This window comes from Echiichthys vipera (genome assembly GCF_963691815.1).
Source record: "Echiichthys vipera genome assembly, chromosome: X".
Lineage (NCBI taxonomy): Eukaryota > Metazoa > Chordata > Actinopteri > Perciformes > Trachinidae > Echiichthys > Echiichthys vipera.
In genome coordinates this window covers 10,052,964-10,077,569 of record NC_139825.1, presented here as the reverse complement: position 1 = coordinate 10,077,569, position 24,606 = coordinate 10,052,964, and the positions used below count along the sequence as shown (strand labels likewise).

Below are 24,606 nucleotides of genomic sequence, written 5' to 3'. Positions count from 1 at the left end.
GCCTGCAAAACTGTTGGCAGCTTTTTCTAAAACCTTAAAATATTCCACATCTTTTATATGGTTATGGTATCGTTCAAATTTTCATAGACATTCATACTTATTAAACCCGTTGTCACTCTTTTAACTCTTCCTGCTATTTCAGTTTCTACTTACACATTTAAGCCAGCATTGCAGTGTAGCTTCAGCCTTTAAGCACATTTATCCTTTTATTCAACTTTTTTCTCAATTTTCCCCATCTTTTTTTATACTTTTTCACATATTCAGCTTTTATAATATTATTTTCCAATAATAAGCTTTTTTATACTTTTGCACATATTAACCTTTTTTAATATTCTTTTCAAACATTAAGCTTTTTTAATAGTCTTTTTAAATATTCAGCTTTTTCATAGTTTTGCACATTCTCCATTTTAATGTCTTTTTTTCAGTGTACCTTCAGCGTATAAAGCATGTCCACTCATTTTCTGCAGGAAATGCATTTTCTAGTTCTGCTTATTCTTCTTCTTCCGCCTAAAACTTTGATTCGATTCAAGTCTGACAGCGTTTCCAAAACATGCACAAAACATACACCAAAATGTGCAGTAAGATCGGGAATGGTGTGCTATTATTTTTGACAACGATTTGCCAAGCCGTTTTCATGAAAATCGCAAAAAAATTGTGCCAAATTTTTACATACACAACAATGGAAAATCGTCATGGACCAAGCTCAAAACCGCCCCTCTTTGGGGCCACAGCGATTCGCCATTCTTTAACTCAGAAACCGATTAAAAGTTTAAACGGGTCAGGAGATTTGCAACTTCTTTGGACTGAATGGGCGTTTTGATATCAAGCACAGATTTAATGTAATCACAGTTTTGGTTTTGTTAAATTTTTAGGGCGTTCAAGATTTTACAATGGTTGTGTATGTGGTTGAATGTTCAGACCTAGAGTGTGTGGCATCACAGCTAGAGTGTGAAGGAACTGAAAAATATCCTCAAAAAAATCTCAATAAGTTGCTCTATCTCCCACAATTTTCGCTCTTCTTACATCAATTTAGGTCAAAACATAGGGAAATGTGTGCTGGTTGCAGACATGTTGCCATGGGATTAAACAGGCGTACTCATTTGACCCTATGAGCCTCCAAGCGACAGGAGCGCCAACCAGTTGCCCATTGTGCTGCAATCCAAACTGAGACAAGAAACCGTCAAGATTACAGCAGACAGCCAGGGTTTTAACCTGCTCTGGTTCTCACATATTTGACCCCACAAACATCAAAATGATACCATCATGTTCAGAGTCTCTTCTCTCTGGTGATCATATTTTGGACATTGAACTCGTGTTTTTTTAATTAAAAGATGTTGTTTGAGAGGTGTTATCTCCATTAAATGAACTTTCTGACCTGTCTACATAAGTTGCTGTTTACCTGTTACCATGGAAACCAGGGCTGACAGGTGACTTTGATTGATGGTGACAGTGACCCAATGACTTAACAGTTGCTGGGAAAACAAGACAGGACAAATCTAATTTCACATTTCCAATAGATCTCTGATTGGCCCTTTGTATTTTTTCTTGGACTTTATGTTGTATGAGTCTGATGTAAACATTAAAGTCAGCATCTTCAGTAAAGCCTCCTGTCGTTCACACTAAAATAGGTTTTTCGATACAACTTTTGGATTTTGAGCGAGTATTGTTGATGATGCCTAAGTGCCACAAATGCTATCACATCCTGCGTCTGGACATATTTCTTAACTGTTAATCTGGCTGTAGCAGAATGGCACAGTCTGATTATCCAGCTCTATCTACTTAGGCTGGAGTAGTCTTGCTTTGCGACACCCTACTCCAGCACTGGAGTATGGTCTGGCTACCCAAGGCATACATTCTCGGATAAGTTGAAAAAACAGTGGCTTGTTTGCATTTCTTTAAAACAATCACAATCATCTTGGGCGTAGCTGATACAGCAACGGTGCCTCTGAAAAAAAAAAAATTGCACGTTAGCTTGTGCAATTCTCTGCAAAACACATTAAAATACATAAGTTGACTCTATGCTGATACAACTAAAAGATCAACATCTGGCATTAGAGTTCTGTGAGACAGAGTTTAGCCTTTTTCCAGGTATGTTCACTCCATACAGACCAGTTAAATGTAGGTTGCTGGCTCTGAGGTTGTTGTAGTTCGCCATAGCGAAGGGTTTTTAAGAACATGCAAATAGTGGAAGGGGAGCAGGGGGGTGCCAGGCTTTATCTCAGCACTGTACATCCTTTGAGCCAGTCAGTACACTGACAGGGAAGTTGAATTTAACTCGACTGCCTGTACTCAATTTACAGTAGAAAAATAAAGTGGATCTGTATTATGGTGTTAAACAAAAGAACTGAAAAACACCTCCTTCAATATTCCTGGCTGATGGTGAGAGAGAGAGAGAGAGAGAGAGAGAGAGAGAGAGAGAGAGAGAGAGAGAGAGAGAGAGAGAGAGAGAGAGAGAGAGAGAGAGAGAGAGAGAGAGAGAGAGAGAGAGAGAGAGAGAGAGAGAGAGAGAGAGAGAGAGAGAGAAAATCCAATAACACTTTTGGAACAAAAATTCAATACCGCTTTAAGAAAAGGGGCATAGATATTTCTGTTAGGAACACTGATATCACATAGCAACCTTTTGCTATGTGGCTATTTATGGTCATGTGACTTCATTTGACTTCTGTCTGAGACACTGTTGTCTCTTTAAGAGCCCCTCCCAAAAAGCAGTCCCTAATAACACTTCATATGCATCTTAATCAAGCACTGTGTCATGTTCCAGCAAGTGTACGTGCATACAGGTAGCCTGACAACCTTTAAACCAACGTAACTTTGATACTAAACCAATGTAAATACTTTAGTGCACCAACAGTCGTCATAGCTTCAGGGTAAACATCCGGATACAGCGGTACAATGCTTTGCGAGATCAGGATGTTACTGTTTTGTGTAAATGTTCTATTTGTTTGGCTTGTTCTATGCCAACATCCATCAAATGGCTGCTGGATGTCTGGTATTACTCTCTTCTGACTCAAACTCATCAGCACTATTGGTCTCTTAGAATCATCTCAAAACACAGACATGACAGAAAAGCCGAAGATTGGAGGTTCCTGATCTGAGGGTCCCCTAGGGACTTAGGGGGGACCAGAGGACAAAAATGACCAAGTGCTCTGTTGAAGACGATGGAAAGAGAGCATGGGAAGAACCATCTCTGACATTCCCATAGCTTCGCCCGGTCTGGGAATAGGAGCTTTATCCTGGCCTCCTTCAAAAGAACTCTACTTTCAAGCCTGATGATCAACAAGCAGCTCAATGGATGACCAGTACTTGAATTTATTTTGTGCGCAATCACCTCTTGCAGCACATTATAACACTGCTGTTGCCTGATTCAAAAGACACTTCAATGATTAAGTATTTTTCAGTATGTTCTTGTATGATCTGTGCCGTTTATGTTAAAACATCTGCAGCATATTTGTTTGCTACTTTTAAAATATGATTCCTATCAACCTGTGGAAGTACTACCCTTGTCATTTCCTGGTGGCTGAACAGAGCCAGGAGATGTTAATAACATGATGTAATGAGAGAATTCAGAAAGCTGCTTAGTTAGAGATCTTTTATTGTTGGTCTCACCTGTTTCTTCCATTATTAACACGTCCTCTTTACCTCTCAAACATCAATATGCCACTTAAGACAAGCAGCTTGTAAACATCTTAAAAAGCATCAAACAAATAGAAAACTGGACAGAAAAAAAGCAAGAAGTGTGTCATTTCTTTTTAAAAGGAGATTTTACATGTCAGGGTATATTGGAGGGAAAACATCACCAGAAGATACAAATGAAGAAATATGCAAACAAGTCCAACAAGACTCAATGGAGGAAAGTTTCAAATGGGCTTTGGGGTTATTATCCAGCTATATCATTGTTTTTCATCAAAGTTACTGCAAAAATGCAATAGAAGCTACCAATTCTATTGGGCTTAACTATAAGTTCAAGTAAATAAATATTTTGTTAGTGCCTAATCAAATCTTTCAAATCTCTGTTAATTGATATATATATATACAGTATATAGTAAAATATTAGATTTACTGTAGAAAATAAGAAGTGCAGAATTTTATCCTCCCTTTGGGAAAATATACATTTCTCAATAAGCAAACATCAACATTTCATCAAAGAGGAAATCTGAGTCATAGAAAAGTGACAGAATCCAATACTACAGGAACCCCAAAGTTTAAGTGCAAACATTCCATCACAACTTTTGCATGTACAATATCAACACTATCAAAACACTTTACGTAGAAAATAGGTTTAGATTTCTCCCCATAAGGCTTTGATTCCCACAAATAGTGAATGCCATTGTGAGGAAAACAACATGGAAAAACACATGCACAAAGAGAACATTAAATCAGAGAACCCTAAGAAGCAGACATCTAACTATCTGGTCATTACAAAAATAGAAATTAATCTTACAATTCTATTGGTGTGACAGGAAAATTAAAGATTACACAAAAATAACAAACAGGTTTTTATACATATATATACGTAAATATACTTATATACTTTCTGAATAAATTGGTCATCACAAATGTTTCTCTGCAGATTTGAAAGAGACATTGCCTGATTAAATTGACAGGCTTTGCAAATGAACCCATGTTGTTGTCTATATGTACATGTATGCATCCTGAAGAACACTGCAGCAGTGTACTCGCACAAACAAAACATCCCTGTGAAGTTTAACTCAAACTTTTCAAAAGATATGCCATAAAAACAAAGAGGAACGCTGATGCGTACTGTTGATTCCATGCTAACTTTTCAAATTAACTCCATCCACATTTGGGAGCTAAACTTGGGCTTGGCTGTGTTAAGGCACCATATATAAATGTGGCGTATTGCAGGCTGAGGGGGCAAATGTCTGTTAGTTGAGTAAAAATGAACTTGAGACCTACTAAGATTTGCTGGTCATCCATCCCTGGGTTAGATAGGGACACTTGGGTCAAGAAACACTTCACCGTGTTCTATCCAAGTATCATGTAAACAAGTTTGATGTACAATTTCCACAGTTAATAGCATACAAATGTGGGATCTATCTTTTGAGACTGTGTCTCAGACTTATGGCTTCAAAGTAATTTACAAAACAGGTGTAAACCTTTCATGGCTGATAATCTAGAGGAGGGGGTTGGGGTAAAGAAGGTGCTTAAATACTTCAGAAGGTTTCTGGCTAAGGCTTGGCAAAGGTTAAGGCTGGACTGTTCAGAGTCTAGCCACTAGGATTTGGGAGTTTCAGTAATCTGAGATTAAAAAAAAGAACTGCACCGACACTGCAAGCAACATGAATCAGAGCGACCCGACCCCATTCACTTACAGCAAAGAAAACTACTGACCTGGACAAAGTTTTTAAGGCCTGACGTGATTCTGCTTTATGAGTGACTGTTTTGTCTGGCGTTAGTCCAAAAAGTTCAATGTTTGGGGAAATGAGAAGATTGATACCATGCTTACGTTTTATGATAAACATGTAAGCGGCAGCTCTTAAGTTATATCAGTAAAGTGTAACACAAGTTGTGGTTTTTGGTAGTGCTGGAACATGGCAAGGGGCTGTTGCCAGGCAACCAACAGAAACTCCAGGATGTCACTGCTCCCAGCCAAAACATAGTGTAGCACATAACCCCCATAAAACAGTGAAGTGATGTTTGAAATAGGTAGCTAAAATGATAGATGCCTTTAATAAGTAGAGAAGTAACAAATGTAGGATTTGTGTGATGTTGCTTGCAGAGTCTATGCACAGAAAGGAATATGGCTTCACTTTCTTTCCCACGTGAAAGCTTACTGGCTCGAGGCAGACCAGGCCACACTGGCTTACACACACACACACACACACACACACACACACACACACACACACACACACACACACACACACACACACACACACACACACACACACACACACACACACACACACACACACACACACACACACACACACACACACACACACACACACACACACACACACACACACACACACACACACACACACACACACACACAAAGCATCAGAACAGAAACATATAGTTGTGGTTAAAGGTTAATCTCTCATTATGGCCACATCTCACTATAACAAAGTCAAGGTAAAATTCTCGTTGGATAAGGCTATTAGTTAGCCAACATTTCAGAGCAGCAAACAGCACACAATCAGGCAGGTGAGGCGGGATTGAGAGCTGGGTGAAAGATAAACATGCACATTATCAGGTTACAGCACGTGTAGAACGGGTGGAAAGTTAAGGAAAGAGCATGAAAAGGAACAAAAGCATTATGAGAAGAACAGAAAACAGGATAACTGACAACATAAAATGTCAGTTCTTTTGGCAGTAACACCTGCACAAGATATAGAAAGAAGTTCTACAAAGGAAAGATTCATATATCTGCAATTCCACCGGTTTGTGTGTCCAAGTGTGAAGCAGATTGTCGTTGCTGAGGGTCCAATCCACATGTAGCAACTGTTGCCATGGAAATTCCTTCCTCTTTCGAACTGAATGGAGATCCCAAAAAGCCAAAGTGAATCCATAAGTGTATAAGGAATGATGGCATATTTGTGTATGGGTACAGGATAGTAATCACAGGGTGTAAAGGATCTGAAATAAACTCAATATGTTACCGTCATCCATCAAACCTGGACTGTCCACATCTCTCAGATCCTCCCTCCACACGTCTGATTGTAGTGTGAATTCTGCCGCACTGAACTTTAAAGCACCAGAGTGAATGAAGGAATGGCAATGATTGAGCTCCAACATAAATGTCCTGGATGTTGGAGCAGGAGGGGGTAAGGTGTCTGGCTGTCTGGGTCCAAATACGGTGACACTTTGGGGGGGCATGTTAATCCTAAGTCTTCTGACGGTCTGGGGAAATGGGAGTGGGTGTGTTGGTCCCATCCATACTGTGTACAGGGATCTGGAACTGAGGGGTGAGGACCGATGGAAACTGGAACAGAGCAGTATGTGTGAGACAAACACAGGTGCATAGAAAGATTGGATATATTATACACTGGAGATCAAAAATAGAGAAAAAATTATTAATACTTGATTTATTCTGAAATAGTTATTTTTTTATTGTTCAGAATGTGATAGAATATCCGCTCTGGCTATACCACTGCTGTACTGGCATGTTGTTGTTTTTTAAATAACCAAGGCACGTCAACAGATCAAAATGAGAGATCAGTGTTCATTGTGTCAGAAAAGAAGATTTCAACAATGTCTTCTTCTATTGGATTAAAAAATGAACAGGAAGTGCACAGGCCCTTGCTTTGAATGACTTCAGCACATCTGCACCCACAGGACATCACTAGTTTCTCACACTGCTCTGGTTTGATCTTGGTCCATTCTTCTTCAGTCTCTTCCACAGTTCACTAACTGTAGTGGGTTTCTTAAACGTTACATTGTTGCCAAGGATTTGGACTAGGCTGGACATTTCATTGTTTTTGGAGGTATTGCATTTTGCTGAAGGAAGTTCACATAAACATTTGCATTCATCCTGCCATGTAGCTGTACAAGAGGCCCAACTCCTGCTGCAGGAAACATCCCCCAAACTAGGACATTGCTAAAGTTCAATTTATGTCTGTCTGATGGGAAACATTATGTTGGCGTAGGACTCGGAAAAAGACTGAACCCAAAGTGTGTAAAGAAGTCAGTTAAATTTGGAGGAGGTGTGATGTCATGGTTTGGGGATGTTTTCTGCAGCAGGAGTTGGGCCTATTGTACAGATACATGGCAGGATGAATGCAAATGTTTATGTGAACCTCCGTCAGCTAAATGCAATACCTCCACTGCAATTTTTCCCAATCAGCTGCAATTTTCATGCAAGCCAATGCCCCCTGTCACACTGCAAAACAGGTGAAGCAGTTCCTTGAAGCTAAGAATATCGAAACAATGAAATGTCCAGCCCAGAGTCCAGATCTAAACCCCATAGAGGATCTCTGGAAAATCCTTGGGATGAATGTAACGTTTAAGAAACCCACTACAGTTAGTGAACTGTGGAAGAGACTGCAAGAAGAATAGACCAAGATCAAACCAGAGCAGTGTGAGAAACTAGTGATGTCCTGTGGGCACAGATGTGCTGAAGTCACTCAAAGATGTGGCCTCTACACTTCCTGTTCACTTTTGAATCCTAAAGCCCAAAGAAACATTGTTGAAATCTTCTCTTCTGACACAATGGTTACTGTTCTGTTGAAGTGCCCTAGTTTTTCTCACATGCACACGCACACGCACACGCACACGCACACGCACACGCACACGCACACACACACACACACACACACACAGAATTAATTGATGCGAGATGAGAGCATAAAGACAGCATATACTCAAATGTACATATGTACTAACTTGGAATAGGTGGGCTCCTTGGCGTCGTGTGGCTGGGCTGAGGGGAGCGACTGGACTGAGCGTGCTCCAGAAGTGGATGTTGGAAAGCAGAGGACTGGGAGTCAGCAACAGAGTGGGAGTCTGAGGAGGAAGACAAACCAGACATACTGTTGTTGCTTTGGAGCCCGACAGCGTGGCAGAAAGAATCAGAATCTCTTTTTTTGATATTGGCAGATTCGAGATTTTCACAGATATAATGTTTCAGCATATATCAAAGACTATAAGTAAAGGTGTTGGTTAATTTATTACGGTTATCCTGCTAAACAAAGTACCAGAAACTTTGCTTCACCACCATTTCTTGCAATAGTTCAAAATCCAATGGAAAAATCCCCCTGGCTTTTTGTTGAGATAAACCAGGGCAATGCTTACTTCGAGGCGTGCCTACAAAAACAAATCAGCCTTGCAGCAGTCTACTGACCACCAAGAGCTCATCTGAACCCTCCTATACAAAGAAGAGGGGATGCTTAAAGTCCCACTTCAGTCGCTTGTTAAAGTATTTTAAAACGTCATATATCATATATGGTTAAAACATTTTTTAACATGGATTTTCCATACAGAAAGTAAAAAACTCAGAGATGGTGCTGGAAAGCTCATCTACTGTTTCTCCCTACTGACATTGGCCTCACCGCCAATTTATTTCCTAGTTATGTTCAAACTAAAGCTTGCTTGAATGTCAGGTTTCAGAGAAGTACACAGACATCTCTTTCAGGACAGGAATGTAAATCCCCTCTCTAGACAGAAAATGTGCTCAGATACAAGTCACTATAGTCAATGTGATATATTTTAGAGGACACTAACAGAAGAAAAACACTTTGTGGAGTGGAGAGGGACTTTAAAGTCAATCACTGTCAGAAGAGGGACAAACCAGAAATAGGAACTCATTCCTATGTGAGCTGACTGGCAGTCTGACACTGGATCTCATGACCTGGCCTGCTGGGGAGGGACACCAGCAAATCTGATAGACTTCTTAATTATACACCGCAGCACACAGTCATGTGGTTTGCAAAACAGCATCACTGGGAAAAATTAGACACCACAAAAACCAGAGCAAACAACCAGGCATGAACGATTATTGCTGCACTGCTGTCACCTGCTGGTCAGTATCAGTAAATGTCTATTGGGTCCTCTGCAATGTAATGTCTGGGTTCTGTCTAGTTACACAAATATAAGCAAGGCAAAGACCTGGTAACTAAAAACATACAGTCTAATTTCTATTCATATAAATTGATACGTCTTTAATTTAGAAATTATTAGAAAGAAATTATCTAAGCTGCTGAATCACATCAATAGGCAGAATTAACTTAAGAATTAACAGGCCTATCAATACTGTATGACTCATGTGAATGTTTGAAATGAATCGATGAAACAACACGCTCACTACTCAGCTATCAGCTTTAATGGGCATGTTAAAAACCACTGTCGAAGCCAGGTATCTTGGTGTAGTGTAGGTGGACCTGGACCTGAATTTTAACAGCCACATTAAAACAATTACAAAGTCAACATACTACATCAAGGATATATTAAATGACTTATGTGTTGGCAAAGATTTGTAAAATCTTGTCCATGCATTTATCTTCAGTAGACATGATTACTGCAATAGTCTTTACAGGCCTCCCTAAAGAATTGATCATAACACTGCTGCTGCTCGTGTCCTCACTAAGTGGATCACATCCCTCCAGTTCTTCAGTCTTTATGCTGGCTTCCTGCCTCTGAAAGAAAATGGTGGCCTAAAGGTTAGAGGCAAGTTTGTGACCAGAAGGTAGCTGGTTTAACCTCCAGGACTGGCAGACAAATTTGGGTAGGGAAGTGAAGAATAACACCCTCCTTACCACCACTTGTACCATCAGAGAACCCTTGGGCAAGGCCCTTAACCCCAACCGCTTTTTAAGGCTGAAAACTCATCTGTGATGCTGCCTTTTATTAAACCAAATAATTCTACATTCATGACACTGCACTGTAACTTTTATTCTTGTATTTTATACCTGTCTTATTCTACACTAGATGTTTATCTGATAGTGCTGTAACTAAATTTAAGGAATCGATTCCATCTGCACTTAATTTAATGCCTTATCCTAATATTCAAGATTCCTGCACTTACGTTAGTTGCTCTGAAATTGATCATCTTGTTGACAATGTTGCAGGCTCACTACGAACAACACTCGACTCCGTTGCTCCTTTAAAAAGAAGATAATGAAACACAGGAAGTTGGCTGTGTGGTATAACACACAAACCCGTGAATTAAAACAAGTATTGCGAAAATTGGAAAGTAAATGGCGTTCCACTAAATTGGAGGAATCTCGCTTAGTTTGGCAAGAAAGTCTAAAAACATATAGGAAGGCCCTCCGTAACGCCAGAGCAGTCTATTACTCATCTTTAATAGAGGAGAATAAGAACAATCCTAGATTTCTTTTCAGCACTGTAGCCAGGCTGACAGAGAGCCACAGCTCTATTGAGCCATGTATTCCTATAACCCTCAGTAGTAACGACTTCATGACCTTCTTTAATGACAAAATGATAACTATTAGAGACAAAATCAACTTGCTTGGCACCAATTTTTCTTCAAACCCAGGAACCTTAAAAACAACTATACGACTTGATATATTCTTGGAGTGTTTTTCTACAGTTGACCGTAACAAATTAACCTCTACTATTTCAGCATCAAAGCCCTCTACTTGTCTCCTATTCCAACTAGGTTACTTAGGGCGCACTCACACTGTCCTTCCGCACCGGGCCAAAACCGTTTTTTCAGCTAAAGCCTAGTGCGTTTGAGCAGTGTGAGTGCACCAGCTCCGCGCATAACTACTACCAGTCCACGGCCCGCCTGAGAGAGGTGGGCTTTTGTGGAGCGTGTTTGCACATGTACGAGTACGAGCACGAGCGCGTGGCGGTGTACGAGCACGAGCACGATGCCTACGGCGGTTCTGACTTCATTTATGTGCTCCTGTTCGGACATAGTCATTAGAAGGACGGACCATGCCAAACATTTAACAACAACAACAATGGTGGCGAAAGGTTCACGTTGGTGTGATGCGGAGGTGGAGTGTTTACTGCAGATTTGGTCGGATGAAAATATTCAAAAACAGTTGGACAAGACGCACAAAAACTCAGAGGTCTATGGAAAGATTTGTAAACAAAGAGACGCATCGCGATGACGTCAATCAATGCGTGTGACGTGTTACGGCGCTATGACGTATGGACAGCGAGAAGCATTTGTGCGAGGCCCAGGCTGTGTGAGTACAAACAGGCCTGGGGCGCGGGGGGAGAGGGAGGGGGGACAAGTACCCTAAAGCACGGGGCGCGGTGCGGAAGGACAGTGTGACTGCGCCCTTAGAGAAGTGTTACCTTTAGTTAGCACTCCTGTATTAGATATGATTAACATGTCTTTATCAGCAGGTTATGTACCACAGTCTTTTAAAGTAGATGTAATTAAACCTCTTCTTAAAAAGCCCAGTCTTGATCCTGAGGTACTAGCTAATTATAGACCTATATCTAACCTTCCTTTTTTCTCTAAAATCCTCGAGAAATTAGTCGCAATCAGCTGTGTGACTTTTAACATAATAACGAGTTATTTGAGGACTTCCAGTCAGGATTTAGAGCGAATCATAGCATTGAGACAGCACTGGTTAACATTATTACCGACCTTCTAATAGCTTCAGACTTCTGTGCTTTTTTTACTAGATCTTAGTGCTGCCTTCGACACTATTGACCCTCACCTCCTGCTACAGAGACTGGAGCATCTAATTGGCATTAAAGGAACCGCACTGAGCTAGTTTAAGTCATATTTATCAGATAGATCTCAGTTTGTACATGTTAATGACAAATCCTCCATACACACTAAAGTCAGCCACGGAGTCCCACAGGGTTCTGTCCTTGGACCAATTCTATTCACCTTATATATGCTTCCCTTAGGAAATATTATAAGGAAGCACTCCATAAATTTGTGTTATTTATGACCAGGATATGTCCTTCGATTCTCACATAAAATTAACAACAAGGACTGCATATTCTCACCTGCGTAATATTGGGAAAATTAGGAACATACAGAAAAACTAGTCAACGCATTTGTTACTTCTAGGCTAGACTATTGTTACTCCTTATTATCAGGCTGCTCCAATAAGTCTGTTAAGAGTCTCCAGTTGGTCCAAAATGCTGCAGCTCATGTACTAACTAAAACAAATCAAAGAGAACATATTTCTCCTGTAATAGCCTCTTTGCACTGGCTACCTGTAAAATCTAGAATAGAAATCCTTCTTCTTACCTATAAAGCTCTTATTGGTCCGGCTCTGTCGTATCTTAAAGAGCTCATAGTACCGTATTACCCGACTAGATCGCTGCGCTCTGAGAATGCAGGACTACTCGTCGTTCCTAGAGTCTCCAAAAGTAGAATGGGCCCAGAGCCTTCAGCTACCAAGCTCCTCTCCTGTGGAACCAACTCCCAAGTGTTATTCGGGAGGCAGACACTGTCCCCATATTTAAGAGTAAACTTAAAACTTTCCTCTTCGATAAAGCTTACAGCTAGGGCTTACGAGCCCTCAGCTATGTTGTTATTTTTAAAGCTGAGTTTGTTCTGCTTAATTATGCTGCTATAGGCCTAGTCTGCCAGGGGATAATACTTTTCCTGATACTCTGAGCTTCTCTCCTCTCTGTCTGTATCATTCATGTCTCATTAATGCATGTTACTAATTCAACTTCTTCCCCGGAGTTGTTTGTGCTTTGTCGTCTCGCAGTTCTCTGCTGATCGTGGTGGTGCCTGCTGCCGTGGTCCTACATGACGCTTCCTACTACTTCTATAACTATTAGTCATTTATACTGTCACTAGTCTTATAAATTGTGAAATTTCTAGCCATAAAAACACCATCAGTGGTATGTCTAGCTGTATCATAGCTGCTATTGCCGCTACTCATCATTGATCATGTTTGTCATAATTATTATCATTTTCATATTCTATCACCTTAGATGTGCTTGTTCCTACTATTCTGCTGTATTAACTGCCATAACATATGAGTCATATTCACATTACACACACATAGTTACTGTTACTCTTTGGTTGCTTGCATCTCTGGAAGTGTGTCTGTCTCTCTGTCCTTTGTCTGTCTTTGTCTTTTCTCTCTTTCTCTCTCCTTTTCTTCCTCCCCAACCGGTACAGACAGTTATCCGTCCTCCACAGAGCTGGGTCTGTCCGACGTTCCTGCCTGTTATAGGGAAGGTTTTCGTTGCCACCATACTCTACGGGGTAATTGTTGGGTCTATGTTAATCTTAAATAAGTCATAGAGTGTCCTGAGATGACTTTTGTTATGATTTGGCACTATAAATAAAATTGAATTGAATTGAATCATTAAAAAATGACTCAGACCAATTAATGGATTATCAAAATAGTTGGCAATTAATTATAATAATAGTACTTGACAACGAATTGGTGAATCTTTGCAGCTCTAGTGGCAGCTCATTTACAGTGTGTTATAAGTAATGAGTAAATGATCCCTTCAAAAGGATATTGGAATGAGGTCTTTACTTCTGTGTCCTCACTGCATCTGTCCTTCCAACTGTATGAAAGAGGAGCTCAGACAGGAAGAAGGGACGCAAGTGATGCACGTGAGGATGCTTATAAGCCAAAGGGGAATAGTCCTCACCAACTGCTATCGTGAAGCTGGTTATCATCATGATCCGTTAAATCTAGGTTATCAATTAAGCTATACCACTTTGCCTTTTTAATTAAGCACCCAGTTAATTATAAAACCAACATCGCAGTCTGCTTATATATCCTCCTAGTAACAGAGGCTAAAGTGGTCTCTGAGGTGTCTAGGAAGATTTCATATTCACTGTGGTGCCATCCTGCAGACATCTCACCAGTTGTATCACACATTCCATCATACTGCTACCATGAAAATATGTGCTTACATTTACCTTATTCTTCTTTATAACAAAACGTTTTATCGTGTACTTACTATTTAGTTTTCAAAGGCTGTTTGTACCTCCTGATTTGTGAGTCCACTAGATGGAGCTCTTGGTTTGAAGAAAAGTGCTCAATGAATGTTAATTCAGTGTGCTTTCAACCCTCTGTTGAACAGAGATCATCATCTAGTGGAAGACAAAGAAAATTCTTCATATAGCTTCATGAAGCTTCATTTGCCCATCACTAGTAGAGATGTTTTGTTTTTTGTTTTAAATGCATTTTTACCTCAATACCCATGACAACTTGCTGTGTTATCGCACTGACACTCTGCTGACTGAGACACTGACTGGGTAGCTGGTGGAGGAGGCCCTACAGGCTGATATCACACTCGCATCCATGGTCACTTACATAAATATATGCAACACAACCCCCTCGCCCACCCCCCATCCCACGCCTTTGCAGCCTCACCCTCCTGGGCGACAGGTATGGTCCACAAGTGCGCCAGTGACGGCTGCCTGTCTGCGTGGGAAACCTTGCTGAGCTTTTTTTAATTACCCAATATACAAACTGTTTCGAGTTTTCTGTTTTATGGGCTGTTTTTTCCCCCAAAAAATCCCGCACTGTGCTTCCCACAAGAGCGCACCCTGTGATGTACCCCCTTCATACCCTCTGCAGTGAAACAATTTCCCCTCGGGGATGAATAAAGTATAATTAATTGAATGATTAATTCACTACCAAATGAGGAGGAGGAGTCAGTGCACGCTCTCACCTGTAGCATTGCTGGTGTGATAGAGGCTGTAGGTAGTGAGGGGCTGATCAGGTTCATTGGAGAGAAATCAGAGGTGGTGACCAGCAGAGCTGGAGGGCTGATCTGCAGGATTTTCGGCGGTTTGCGTGTCTTTCCTGAGCTCAGAGTGCTTATTGTGGTGCTGCTGCTCAGTGAGGATGAACTGGTTTCAGCGTCCACAAAACAGCTCTCATCTCCTGACAAACCCATGCCACTGTCCACCTGATGGATAATAGACAGATTACAGTTTATGCAATATACACGTTTGATGCTACATTGCTAATATAATATCAAGGTTTGGTATCGCCACTGATTTCACAAAATGATTCCATTCCATATGACCGCAATGTCTGCACTACAGCCTCAAAGACAGTAATGTTGGGCAAGATTGCCAGCGTTCCTGTTGGTCTCTTAGGGATAAAAGGTCGATCTTGGAATTTTGTGAATCAATATCGAATCAGAATGGAGTTTATTACCAAATAGGTTTACACATACAATGAATTTGCCTTGCTGCTCCTTGGTTGATCATGGTGGTCATTTAAATAAAGATCGATTTGAATCAGAATATACAAATATATATATAGGAGGACTTTTAACCCAATGTCCACAAAGGTATTGTCTAAAATTGTGTAAAAATGCAAAAGAAAAAGTAGTGCACAGACGTAGGAACGAAAATCACTTTCTAGCCACTTTTCCCTTGTTCACCTTATGGTCTTATGGTGTTCACAGTATCAGAAAAAAAAATGTAATTAATAGTGATTTTGATTTACATAATAATTGCACACAGCATTTGCTAAAGCTTTCAACATACCAACTAACTCATAATGTCAAATTTTTTTACTGCTTTCAATCATCCAAAAATTATTTATTGCATGTTTAAAATGTTAACATCTGTACAAACTAACTTATCACTCAAAAACTAAGCCATTCAGATTTGATTGACCAGTCTGGCAAGATAAGCAATCAACCCCACAACTGAGGTTGTCACGACATTAGAATTTTTAGCTTTAATACAAGTCAAAAAAACAAAACACTTGATACTAGGGCTGCAGAATATACCGAAAATTTACCTTCTCGCAAAAAAACAACTTAAACTGTGATATATGGTATATTTACATGCCATGAATTAGGACGCCGCTTGTCAACATATCTGGCCAATCAGATCGAACAATACTGCCCTAGCTTCCGGGATGTAGAAGCGACGTCATGACTAAGGTAGTTAGGAGGTGTGTCAAGATAGAGCACCGTAATGGCAGAAGGGAGAAAGACGAGTGCTGAGGGAAACAATGATGACGAAAAAGAACTTGTGGCTAAAAAGAACAGCTGGTCTGTTATTAAGGAGTATTTTGGAAACGCAAGTACTATGTAAGTTATTACAAACACTTTGTTATGATTTGGCACTATAAATAAAATTTAATAACTGTAGGGTGTATATGACAAATATTTCCATCTCTCGTTTGTTTTAGAATACCATTGCTAGGCAACAGCCTTGTTACTTGTTAACTTCCTCTCAGCTGATGTCATTCACATACACTGCAACAGGAATCAAACTTGTACACATTTAGAATGTTTATGTTTGCAACTTTAAAAAAAGGTCTTTAGCTCAGGGATTACTGTGTAAATTAAAGAGTAAGTCTGGGACTGTCTTTTTTTTTTGTTGATCAACCATGTATAGAGAATGCCCGGAGAGAGACTAATTATCGCTAACACTGATTAGCATGTGGCGGTTATTGTTAATCTGAAATTTAAAAAAAAAACAGTTAACCCTGGGTATCTAATGACACTACAGTGACAAAGAAACAGTGACTAAAGGATTGTAGTTGGGTGTTAACTAAATAAATGAGACCATCCGTGAGATGCCTGCCACACCAGGTCACACACAGTTGTAAGTCATTCTAGTCTTTAATGGGATTAAGTTGGTTAATAACTCAACAGCACTTTAATGTGGATTCTGTACAAAATGGCTGGTAAAAAAAACCCACTGTGGCAGGCTGGGTGGCCAAAAGAGGTTAACTTCCAGCCCTGCGTGTGTGTCCCACTGAGTGAGACGCACACACACACACACACTTCTGACTGAAAAACGTAACCACCATTGAACTGGATTGCTAACGCTAACGTGTGCTAAGGGCTCTAAACCATACACTATAGACCATAATATCACTGTGATGGCAAGGGAACTCCGCCCTGCTCCAAGTAGGGAGAGAAGGATGGACGGACCGACGGACGCACGCACGCACGCACTCACACACACACACACACACAGGAAGAGGTGGGAAATCAGTATAATAACATACCTTGTATAAAAGCGAATATTCTACACACACACTCACAAAACTCCTACAATACTGCACGAAACCACGTTGGCATTACCTAATCCTATGACCAGTGTTCGTAACAGCTACTGTATAAATACATAGAGACACAATGGCAGCAGTTTTATAGATGAGGCATTCAGCATTCATGTTTACCTTTGGACCTACAAACTAGCTTAGCTATAGTTTGAAGCAAAACACATACACTACGTGCATTTGGCATTTGTATTTTCACTGTCAAAGTGTATGGCAATATTTCTGCTAAGTTTCAAACAATTCAACGAAGAGCAGTCTTCCAGCACTCCACTAGTGGGGGAGGGGCTATCCATGGTCTGCAAGTAAACTGCAGCGTCTCCAGCAACACAGAGCTGCCTGTGGATAATGCTGGAAAAAAAACTATCAGCGAACGCAGCAGCCAGCATCGACCGATACGATACACGTATAATATTGGTCGATCACTAGTTGTGTGTCCCGATTGTGAGCTGTAATAGCCCATGGTTAATTTATTTCACGAGCCAGTAACAGTAGTTAGCTTGCAAGGAACTAGTCAGCCCGTGAGTAACGGTTGTTGGTAACTGCAGTTAGATCTCAGATACCTGACTACCGTCAGCACCTCTTCTGCTTCTTCTTCTCCTCCTCCAGTAAAACACGACCGCATTGCATTGTGGTATACGGGAATACAATGTAGTGTACATCGTATGTATACTCAAATTATTTGTGCATAGCCTGCATGAGAATCAGTATAAATGGTCCACCTGTGAAAGAGTTTAAATTCAACAGGGCCCTTGAGTTGTTCTTTGTTAAACCAAGGAGGACAGCCTGTAGCGATGCTACATGTCAGCTCTGCCACATGTCAGCTCTGCCATAAGTAGTGACCGATCTCCTTTGCACATTTTGCACTTTCTTTAGTTAAAATTGCACAATTTCTTCTTGTTTCAGTTGCCATTTAGCACTTTATTTATTCATTAATATTTGTATTTCTCTTGTTCTAGATGTTATTTTGAAAAGCGTATTTTACTATTATGTAATATTTAGTGTTTATTAGGGGTGGAACGGTTCACAAAATCCACTGTTGGGTTCATATCACGTTTTTCGGTTCGGTTCGGTTGTTTTTTTCTATTTCTTTTAGATTCTAAACATACCATGTATCAGATCTGTAGCCTAATAATTTTTTTTTTTTTATCAGATATTATTAAGGACACGTCATGCAATCATGCAAAAACTGAAATATTAAGGCAGCTTGCTTAGGGATTACTGTTACAATCTTAAATGAAAGTGAAAGATTTTGAAGCAGTAGGAGACATACTGCTGCATTTACGCGTTTATATATTTAGTTGGCAAAAAGGAAAACAATTGTTTGCCTTCTAGGTAAGAATATAAACACTTTTATATTATCAAATCTTAGAAAAAATGAAGAAAATAGGTTTTCTTTCACTAAAATATGCACAAACAGCAATCACTGAACTAACTGAAATAGGCTAATTCAGGGTTATTCAGTTCATTTGGAATTGGGGCCGGTTGACGAAAATGATCCAAAATGAGGGGCTGTAAAAATATGAGCATCACATTAATGGATATTGTACATAATCCAATATAGTACATATATTGTCTTTATTTTATCAATGTAAATAGTAGTCATAGGCCTCAAAGTGCAACAAGCTTGTCAAAAACAATCCTTGTTAAATGAACAAACCTGTAAACCAAAGGTTTTCACTCAATTATTGGACTTAAGTAAAGTTTGAGGCTCTTCTCCTTTACTTCAGTATTTTATTTACATGCTCCTTTATTCTTCTGCTCCACTACAAATCAGTGGAAATATTCTACTTTTTACTGCACTACATTCATCTGATTACTTCAGTTACTAGTTACTTTAACAGGCTGACAAATACATATGAAACATTAGTTTATTAATAAAAAACTGGACTGACACAAATGAACGTAACATAAATGCAGAGTAGCATGATTTTTATCAACTTCTCCTCTTTACACGCAGATATGGCTGCAGAGTAAACACAGGCTTCACAGAGACAGAAACAAAAACTTCTCTGTTCATTCTCTGGTGAACTGACGGTTTTCTGTGTCAACTTTTCTGTTTTTCAGAGTAGAAAGAGACGTTGATGTGGTGATTTAACCACGGATTTAACCAGACAGAAACGAACAAACAGAGCGGAGTTTAGCGAGCTGCTGCCAAGAGGATTCAAAAAACCCACGAAGAAGAGCGGAGCGGGAGCGTTGTGGCCGTGTGCCTACAGGGAGAGCTTGGAGCAAGTCTCCGAGCGCCGGGACCTGAGAAGTAGCGCTAAGACGTAGCGCTGAGATACGAGAGAGGACAGCGGTGATGAAGGCTTACGCTACGTTGCACCTCATAAACCGAACGGTACACAAGTCTACCGAACCGTGACATGCGTGCCGAACGGGATGGATTTTTTCGGTAAACCGTTCCACCCCTAGTGTTTATTAGATAATTGTTCAATGTAGTACCACCTTAACTAACACATTTTCTGCGTGAAACCCTGATTTCCATGGAATTACAAATGCTAAAACTTTTCTCCTTGAACTTAACTCGACTTGTATGGACTACCTGTCAACATGGACCTACTGGTAAGGCACCTACTGAATTGAAACTGTTGCCACAGAGAAGTCAATATGTGAAATAAATAACTAAAACTATTCTAAATTTGGCTGAACATTTTTGATCATGTAGGACCCCATAGCTTATAGTTAGAGAATGCTTGAGAAAATATATTTCCTTAATTATTTAACTAACATTGTGTGAGACATGTTTGTATACTGTATATACTAGCCTTCTCCTGTGCCTGAAGGTCTGTGGGATTTGGTGCAGGCAGAGAAGATCCAGACTCCATGTCACTGTCAATCACCAGCTCCTGGGATGAGTCAGCCACTAGGCTCGGGGACGGGCTGGCCGAGGTCAGGACTGAAAGGCTGAATGTTGGTTCTGATGGGCGGATGTGTTCAAATGAGTAGATGGACTGGGACGGCAGGGAAGAGTGTGTGCTGATGTCTTCGGCCCTCTTGGTCAAAGCTTTCAGGGGATCGAAGTGGCTGGACATCGAGGTCGGCTCTATGGCAACCTGAGCAGATGGTGGTGCTGCTGCCGCTGGTTTCGGAGGGGTGTTTCCAAACTTGATGACGGATGGCAAAGCAGTTGTCTGCTGTGGCTGAAGCATCTGCTCCTGGCTATGTGCTGTGGCACTGAGACCTCGCTTGTCAGCCAGCTTCTCTGCTGGGTTCTCCATTTTGATGGACTTGAAGAGCTGGCGTCCATTCTGCAGAGAGTTGAGGGTAAAGGAGGTGTACAGGCCAGAGTGGATGTAGTCATTACGGCTCGACTGCTTGGTGCTGGAGCCCAGAGCTGCTGTACTGCTGCGGTCACCACACTCACCCTCCTGTAGGGTGCGGTCTCCTCTCTTCAATAGGTGTGGGGTGCCCCCACCAGCGCCCACATCCCCGATCTCTGTTCGTGTTGAAACATCTCCTTTCATGATGTCAGGATACGACACAAAGCGATAGACGAACTTTTGACCATTCACCTTCTTTATGATGTTCTGTAAGACACAGAAAAGGAGAATAGATGTAAGATATGTTAGATTATTCTCTTGGTGAATAGAATAAAATAAAAAGCATCTAGGCAGGCAATGACACACATAAACAAGACTTCCCCTCATGCACAATGCCTCTACCAAAGAGGCACTAGAAGTAAAAAACAGAAGAGTGAGACCACAAAAAAAGCCTTGTACGTGGGACAACTCTGTCCTTCCTGTCTGTACCAAACTAGCAGCCACTAATGCTGCAGCCAAACAAACCAGAGCAGCCCTGCCTAGAACGCCCACAAGGTCGGGCTGTGCTTCTGACAAACCACAAGCAGAATGGGAGACAGACAGAACTCTCCCTTTCTTTTGTGTGTCACAATTGTATTTTCTGAACAGCGTCAGATCCCAACAGGAGTCATTTAAGGATCCCTTTCCTATAGAACAGCTCTATATTTTGTCCTTTTAGTAAACAAACTAAACAGCCTTATGTTATTTATCTTATTTACACGACAACATGTCAATTCTGTCTCTACATTGTTGGGTGTTTCCAATTATTAGAAAACTCGACAGCGTTGGAGATTCACTTGTTCAAATATCGTTTGTTAAATTGTTTGGGAAGAGGCTCCACTCCTAACAGGAAAAACGAAATGAAAACTTATCCTATACTATTTAGTTCGAGAAGATGATTCACTCCTACAAAAAAACACTAATACAGAATTATACAAACTGAAATTCTTTCTTTATTTTGTTGTGCTTGAAACCAATAAGATACTTTTGATTTAACTTTGGACTGTTTCTGTTGGAGAACATTATTTGGACCTTTTGGACAATTATCTGATGCTGAGTGTGGCTCATTATGTAAAACACTGATTCAAACTGAGTTTGCATTGTCGCACTGATTATCGCTTGTGTAATTGTGATCCTTCTGTCTGGTGATTTTTAACGTCTTTTAACACTGATTAATTTATCCATGGGAATAAATTAACTTTATACCTTGCCGTGTGAGTGAATGCATCAGGCTTGACATAAACATTTATCCTTGTTAAAAAAAGGTAACAAATTAACAGATATAAATGTACTTGATATTATTTATTAACAAATAACAAAGTGTACATCTGCAGCAAAAAGAAATAAATAACACTTCAATGTAAAGTGCACTGCAAACAGATAATATAAAATATAGCAGCTGCCTGAAACCCAAAAAACAATGGCTAAATTAACTTGTTGTGTATTATATTAATAAAAAAGAAATAACTGGATCAGAATGCTGGATCGGCCTCATTCATCTGATATCAGATCCTGCTAAGTAGTCAATATCAGAGCCGACATCTGATCCAGGTATCGGATCGGTGCATCTCTAGTTTAATTATGACTGAAAATTCAAAAAATGAGCTTATAGAAAAAGACTCTCTTCAGTCTCTGAGGCTAAAGGCTTCATAACATCCAACTGCATGGAAGAGACCGGATGGCCGCTGGATGGGGATGTAACAATGCATCGTGACACAAATAAAAATTGGTACAAATGCATGACAATTCGCCCTGGCTGACAGAAAAAAATAATTGCAAATGCGAGAGAAGCAGGATACGTTATTTATCTTCTTTTTTTTTTAGAAATAGGTCACGTAATCCTTTTTTAAGGCACTTTTCCAAGCCTTTATTAAATAGGACAGTGAGAGAGAGAGGGGGAGGCAAGCAGCAAAGGGCCGCAAGTTGGAGTCGAACCCACGGCCGCTGCCTCGAGGACCTTCAGCCTCTTTAAACGGGGGCGACTGCTCTAATCACTCAACCACCGGCTGACAAAAACAGTGTTTAACAGTAAGCCTGTGAATGTTCTCATCTGTCCAGGTCATCGTTATCCCCAAAGCAATTTCAGTCAAAAGCAACTGGACTTGGTTATTTGTCTAGGAAGACTAACTAGGAACTAGGAACTAATTGGTGTGGAGATCCAGGTATTTAACCTCTCACAAGCCCGATGATCACTGGTCACTGGAACCCTTTGTGCTCCAAGTGCCAACGACCGTCGTTGGAGTGACAGTCGTTGGTGGGAAGTAGGTTTCGACTTTGTTAGAGCTCTATTGAGTCTTAACGACAGTCTTTCAAGTCACAGGAGGCCATTTGTGAACAGTTGTTCTTTGAGGTTAGATTGGTGAATCTCCTGGGAAGGGATGAAAGGGCAGAATTGCAAATTGGAGATAAGTGGTGTCTCAGACCTCCTCCTCTGTTTAGCGATGGTTTCTCCACTTTTGCATAGACGGCTTCTTTTACTCCATCGAAGTTTGGCCATTCGCCTTCAAACAGGAAGTAGCTACAACTTCAGCATATATTGTCAAATCTGCAACAAATTTCTCTTGAATGATAAGTCATGTTCTGACCACACCTACATCTCAATATTGACTCACAGTGATAGCGCCCCCTATTGACAGGATGAAAAAAGGCAAACATCATGAGATTTACATGAAATTTTTTACATGAGAGGAAGTCGGCCAATTTTTGTTTTTGTTCATTCATTTTCATTTTACGAACACGTTTGAGGGCTTTAAGATGTAAAAAAACTAACGAAATGTTTCACCCATGTTCAAACTAGGAATTGCCTCGATTTGATGCCACAATTGTTCTTGGGTGTGGCATGTTGGCTGTATAGTGCCCCCTAATTACTTTAAGATTGAGGTGCTAATCATGCTCTTGAGCGCACAAAAAGTTGCACATGCATCATTAGTGTATAAACGTAATACCTGATATGGGTCTTGGGCTTGCGTGGGGTAAATTGGCTAAAGGGCGACCCCTAGAATATTTCAAAGTCACTGCCCCCACCTTTAAATTTGATGGCAATGTATACAATTTGGTGGGCAGATGTAAAGTATGGAGCAATACCCTAAGCCCAACAGGAAGTTGGCCATTTTGGATTTACTGTGGGATTTTTTTTGCAAAGTGAAGTCTGTCAGAGGTGTTGTACTTTAACAAACTCCTCCTAGAGAATTATCCAGAGTGACTTCAAATCTGGTAGGTTGCCTCTAAAGACCTTTGTGATGCTAGATTGCGAAGCTTTTGAGGATACATGAAACGTCCTCGATGTGGCGTGGCGTTGAATTTTGCCCAAAACTTGAAAAAGGAAGTTGCCGTAGCTCAAGTTTTAATTGTCCAATCTAGGGCTGCAGCTATCGAATCTTTTTGTAATTGAGTATTCTATTGATTATTCCATCAATTGATCGCGTAATCGGATAAAAAAATGATTATAATTTGTGTTATTTTGCAAAAAAATATATTAGGTACAGGGGATGTGTGTGTGTGTGTTTGAGTGTGCGTGAGGGAGAGGGAGAGAGAGAGAAAGAGAGAGACGAGATGTGTGTGTGTGTGTGTTGAAAGCAATACACTCGCAGTTTACCATGAATAAGTTTAATATTTAAACAACTCAAAGTGGTGCATAAAATTCTATGTGACACTCGTGTTTACTCAAACAGGTTTAAAGACAAATAGATTCATTTAGAAAATGAATTAGAGATTGATTTAACAGGAGGAGCGACTTGCTCACTTCCTGTTTACCGTAACAACAAACAACGTACAAAACGCCAATGACACATTTCCTCAAACAAAACTATAAAGACTAGGGATGCTCGATATTGGCTTTTCTGTCGATATCCGATATTCCGATATTGTCCAACCCTTAATTTCCGATA

At 40.4% G+C, this 24,606-nt stretch overlaps 1 protein-coding gene across 1 annotated transcript in view; it reads right to left on the bottom strand.

Annotated features, from left to right (window-relative positions):
• Positions 1-6,012: 6,012 nt before the first annotated feature.
• The window catches only part of elk4 (ETS transcription factor ELK4), a 43,260-nt gene continuing 24,666 nt past the window's right edge, over positions 6,013-24,606 (bottom strand). The window contains exons 3-6 of the mRNA XM_083939667.1: positions 20,186-20,947; positions 15,052-15,291; positions 8,350-8,469; positions 6,013-6,949 (exon numbers count right to left, since the gene is read on the bottom strand). Coding sequence (XP_083795793.1) covers positions 6,851-6,949; positions 8,350-8,469; positions 15,052-15,291; positions 20,186-20,947 — 1,221 coding nt within the window. The 3' untranslated portion in view covers positions 6,013-6,850. The remainder of the gene's footprint in view (positions 6,950-8,349; positions 8,470-15,051; positions 15,292-20,185; positions 20,948-24,606) is intronic.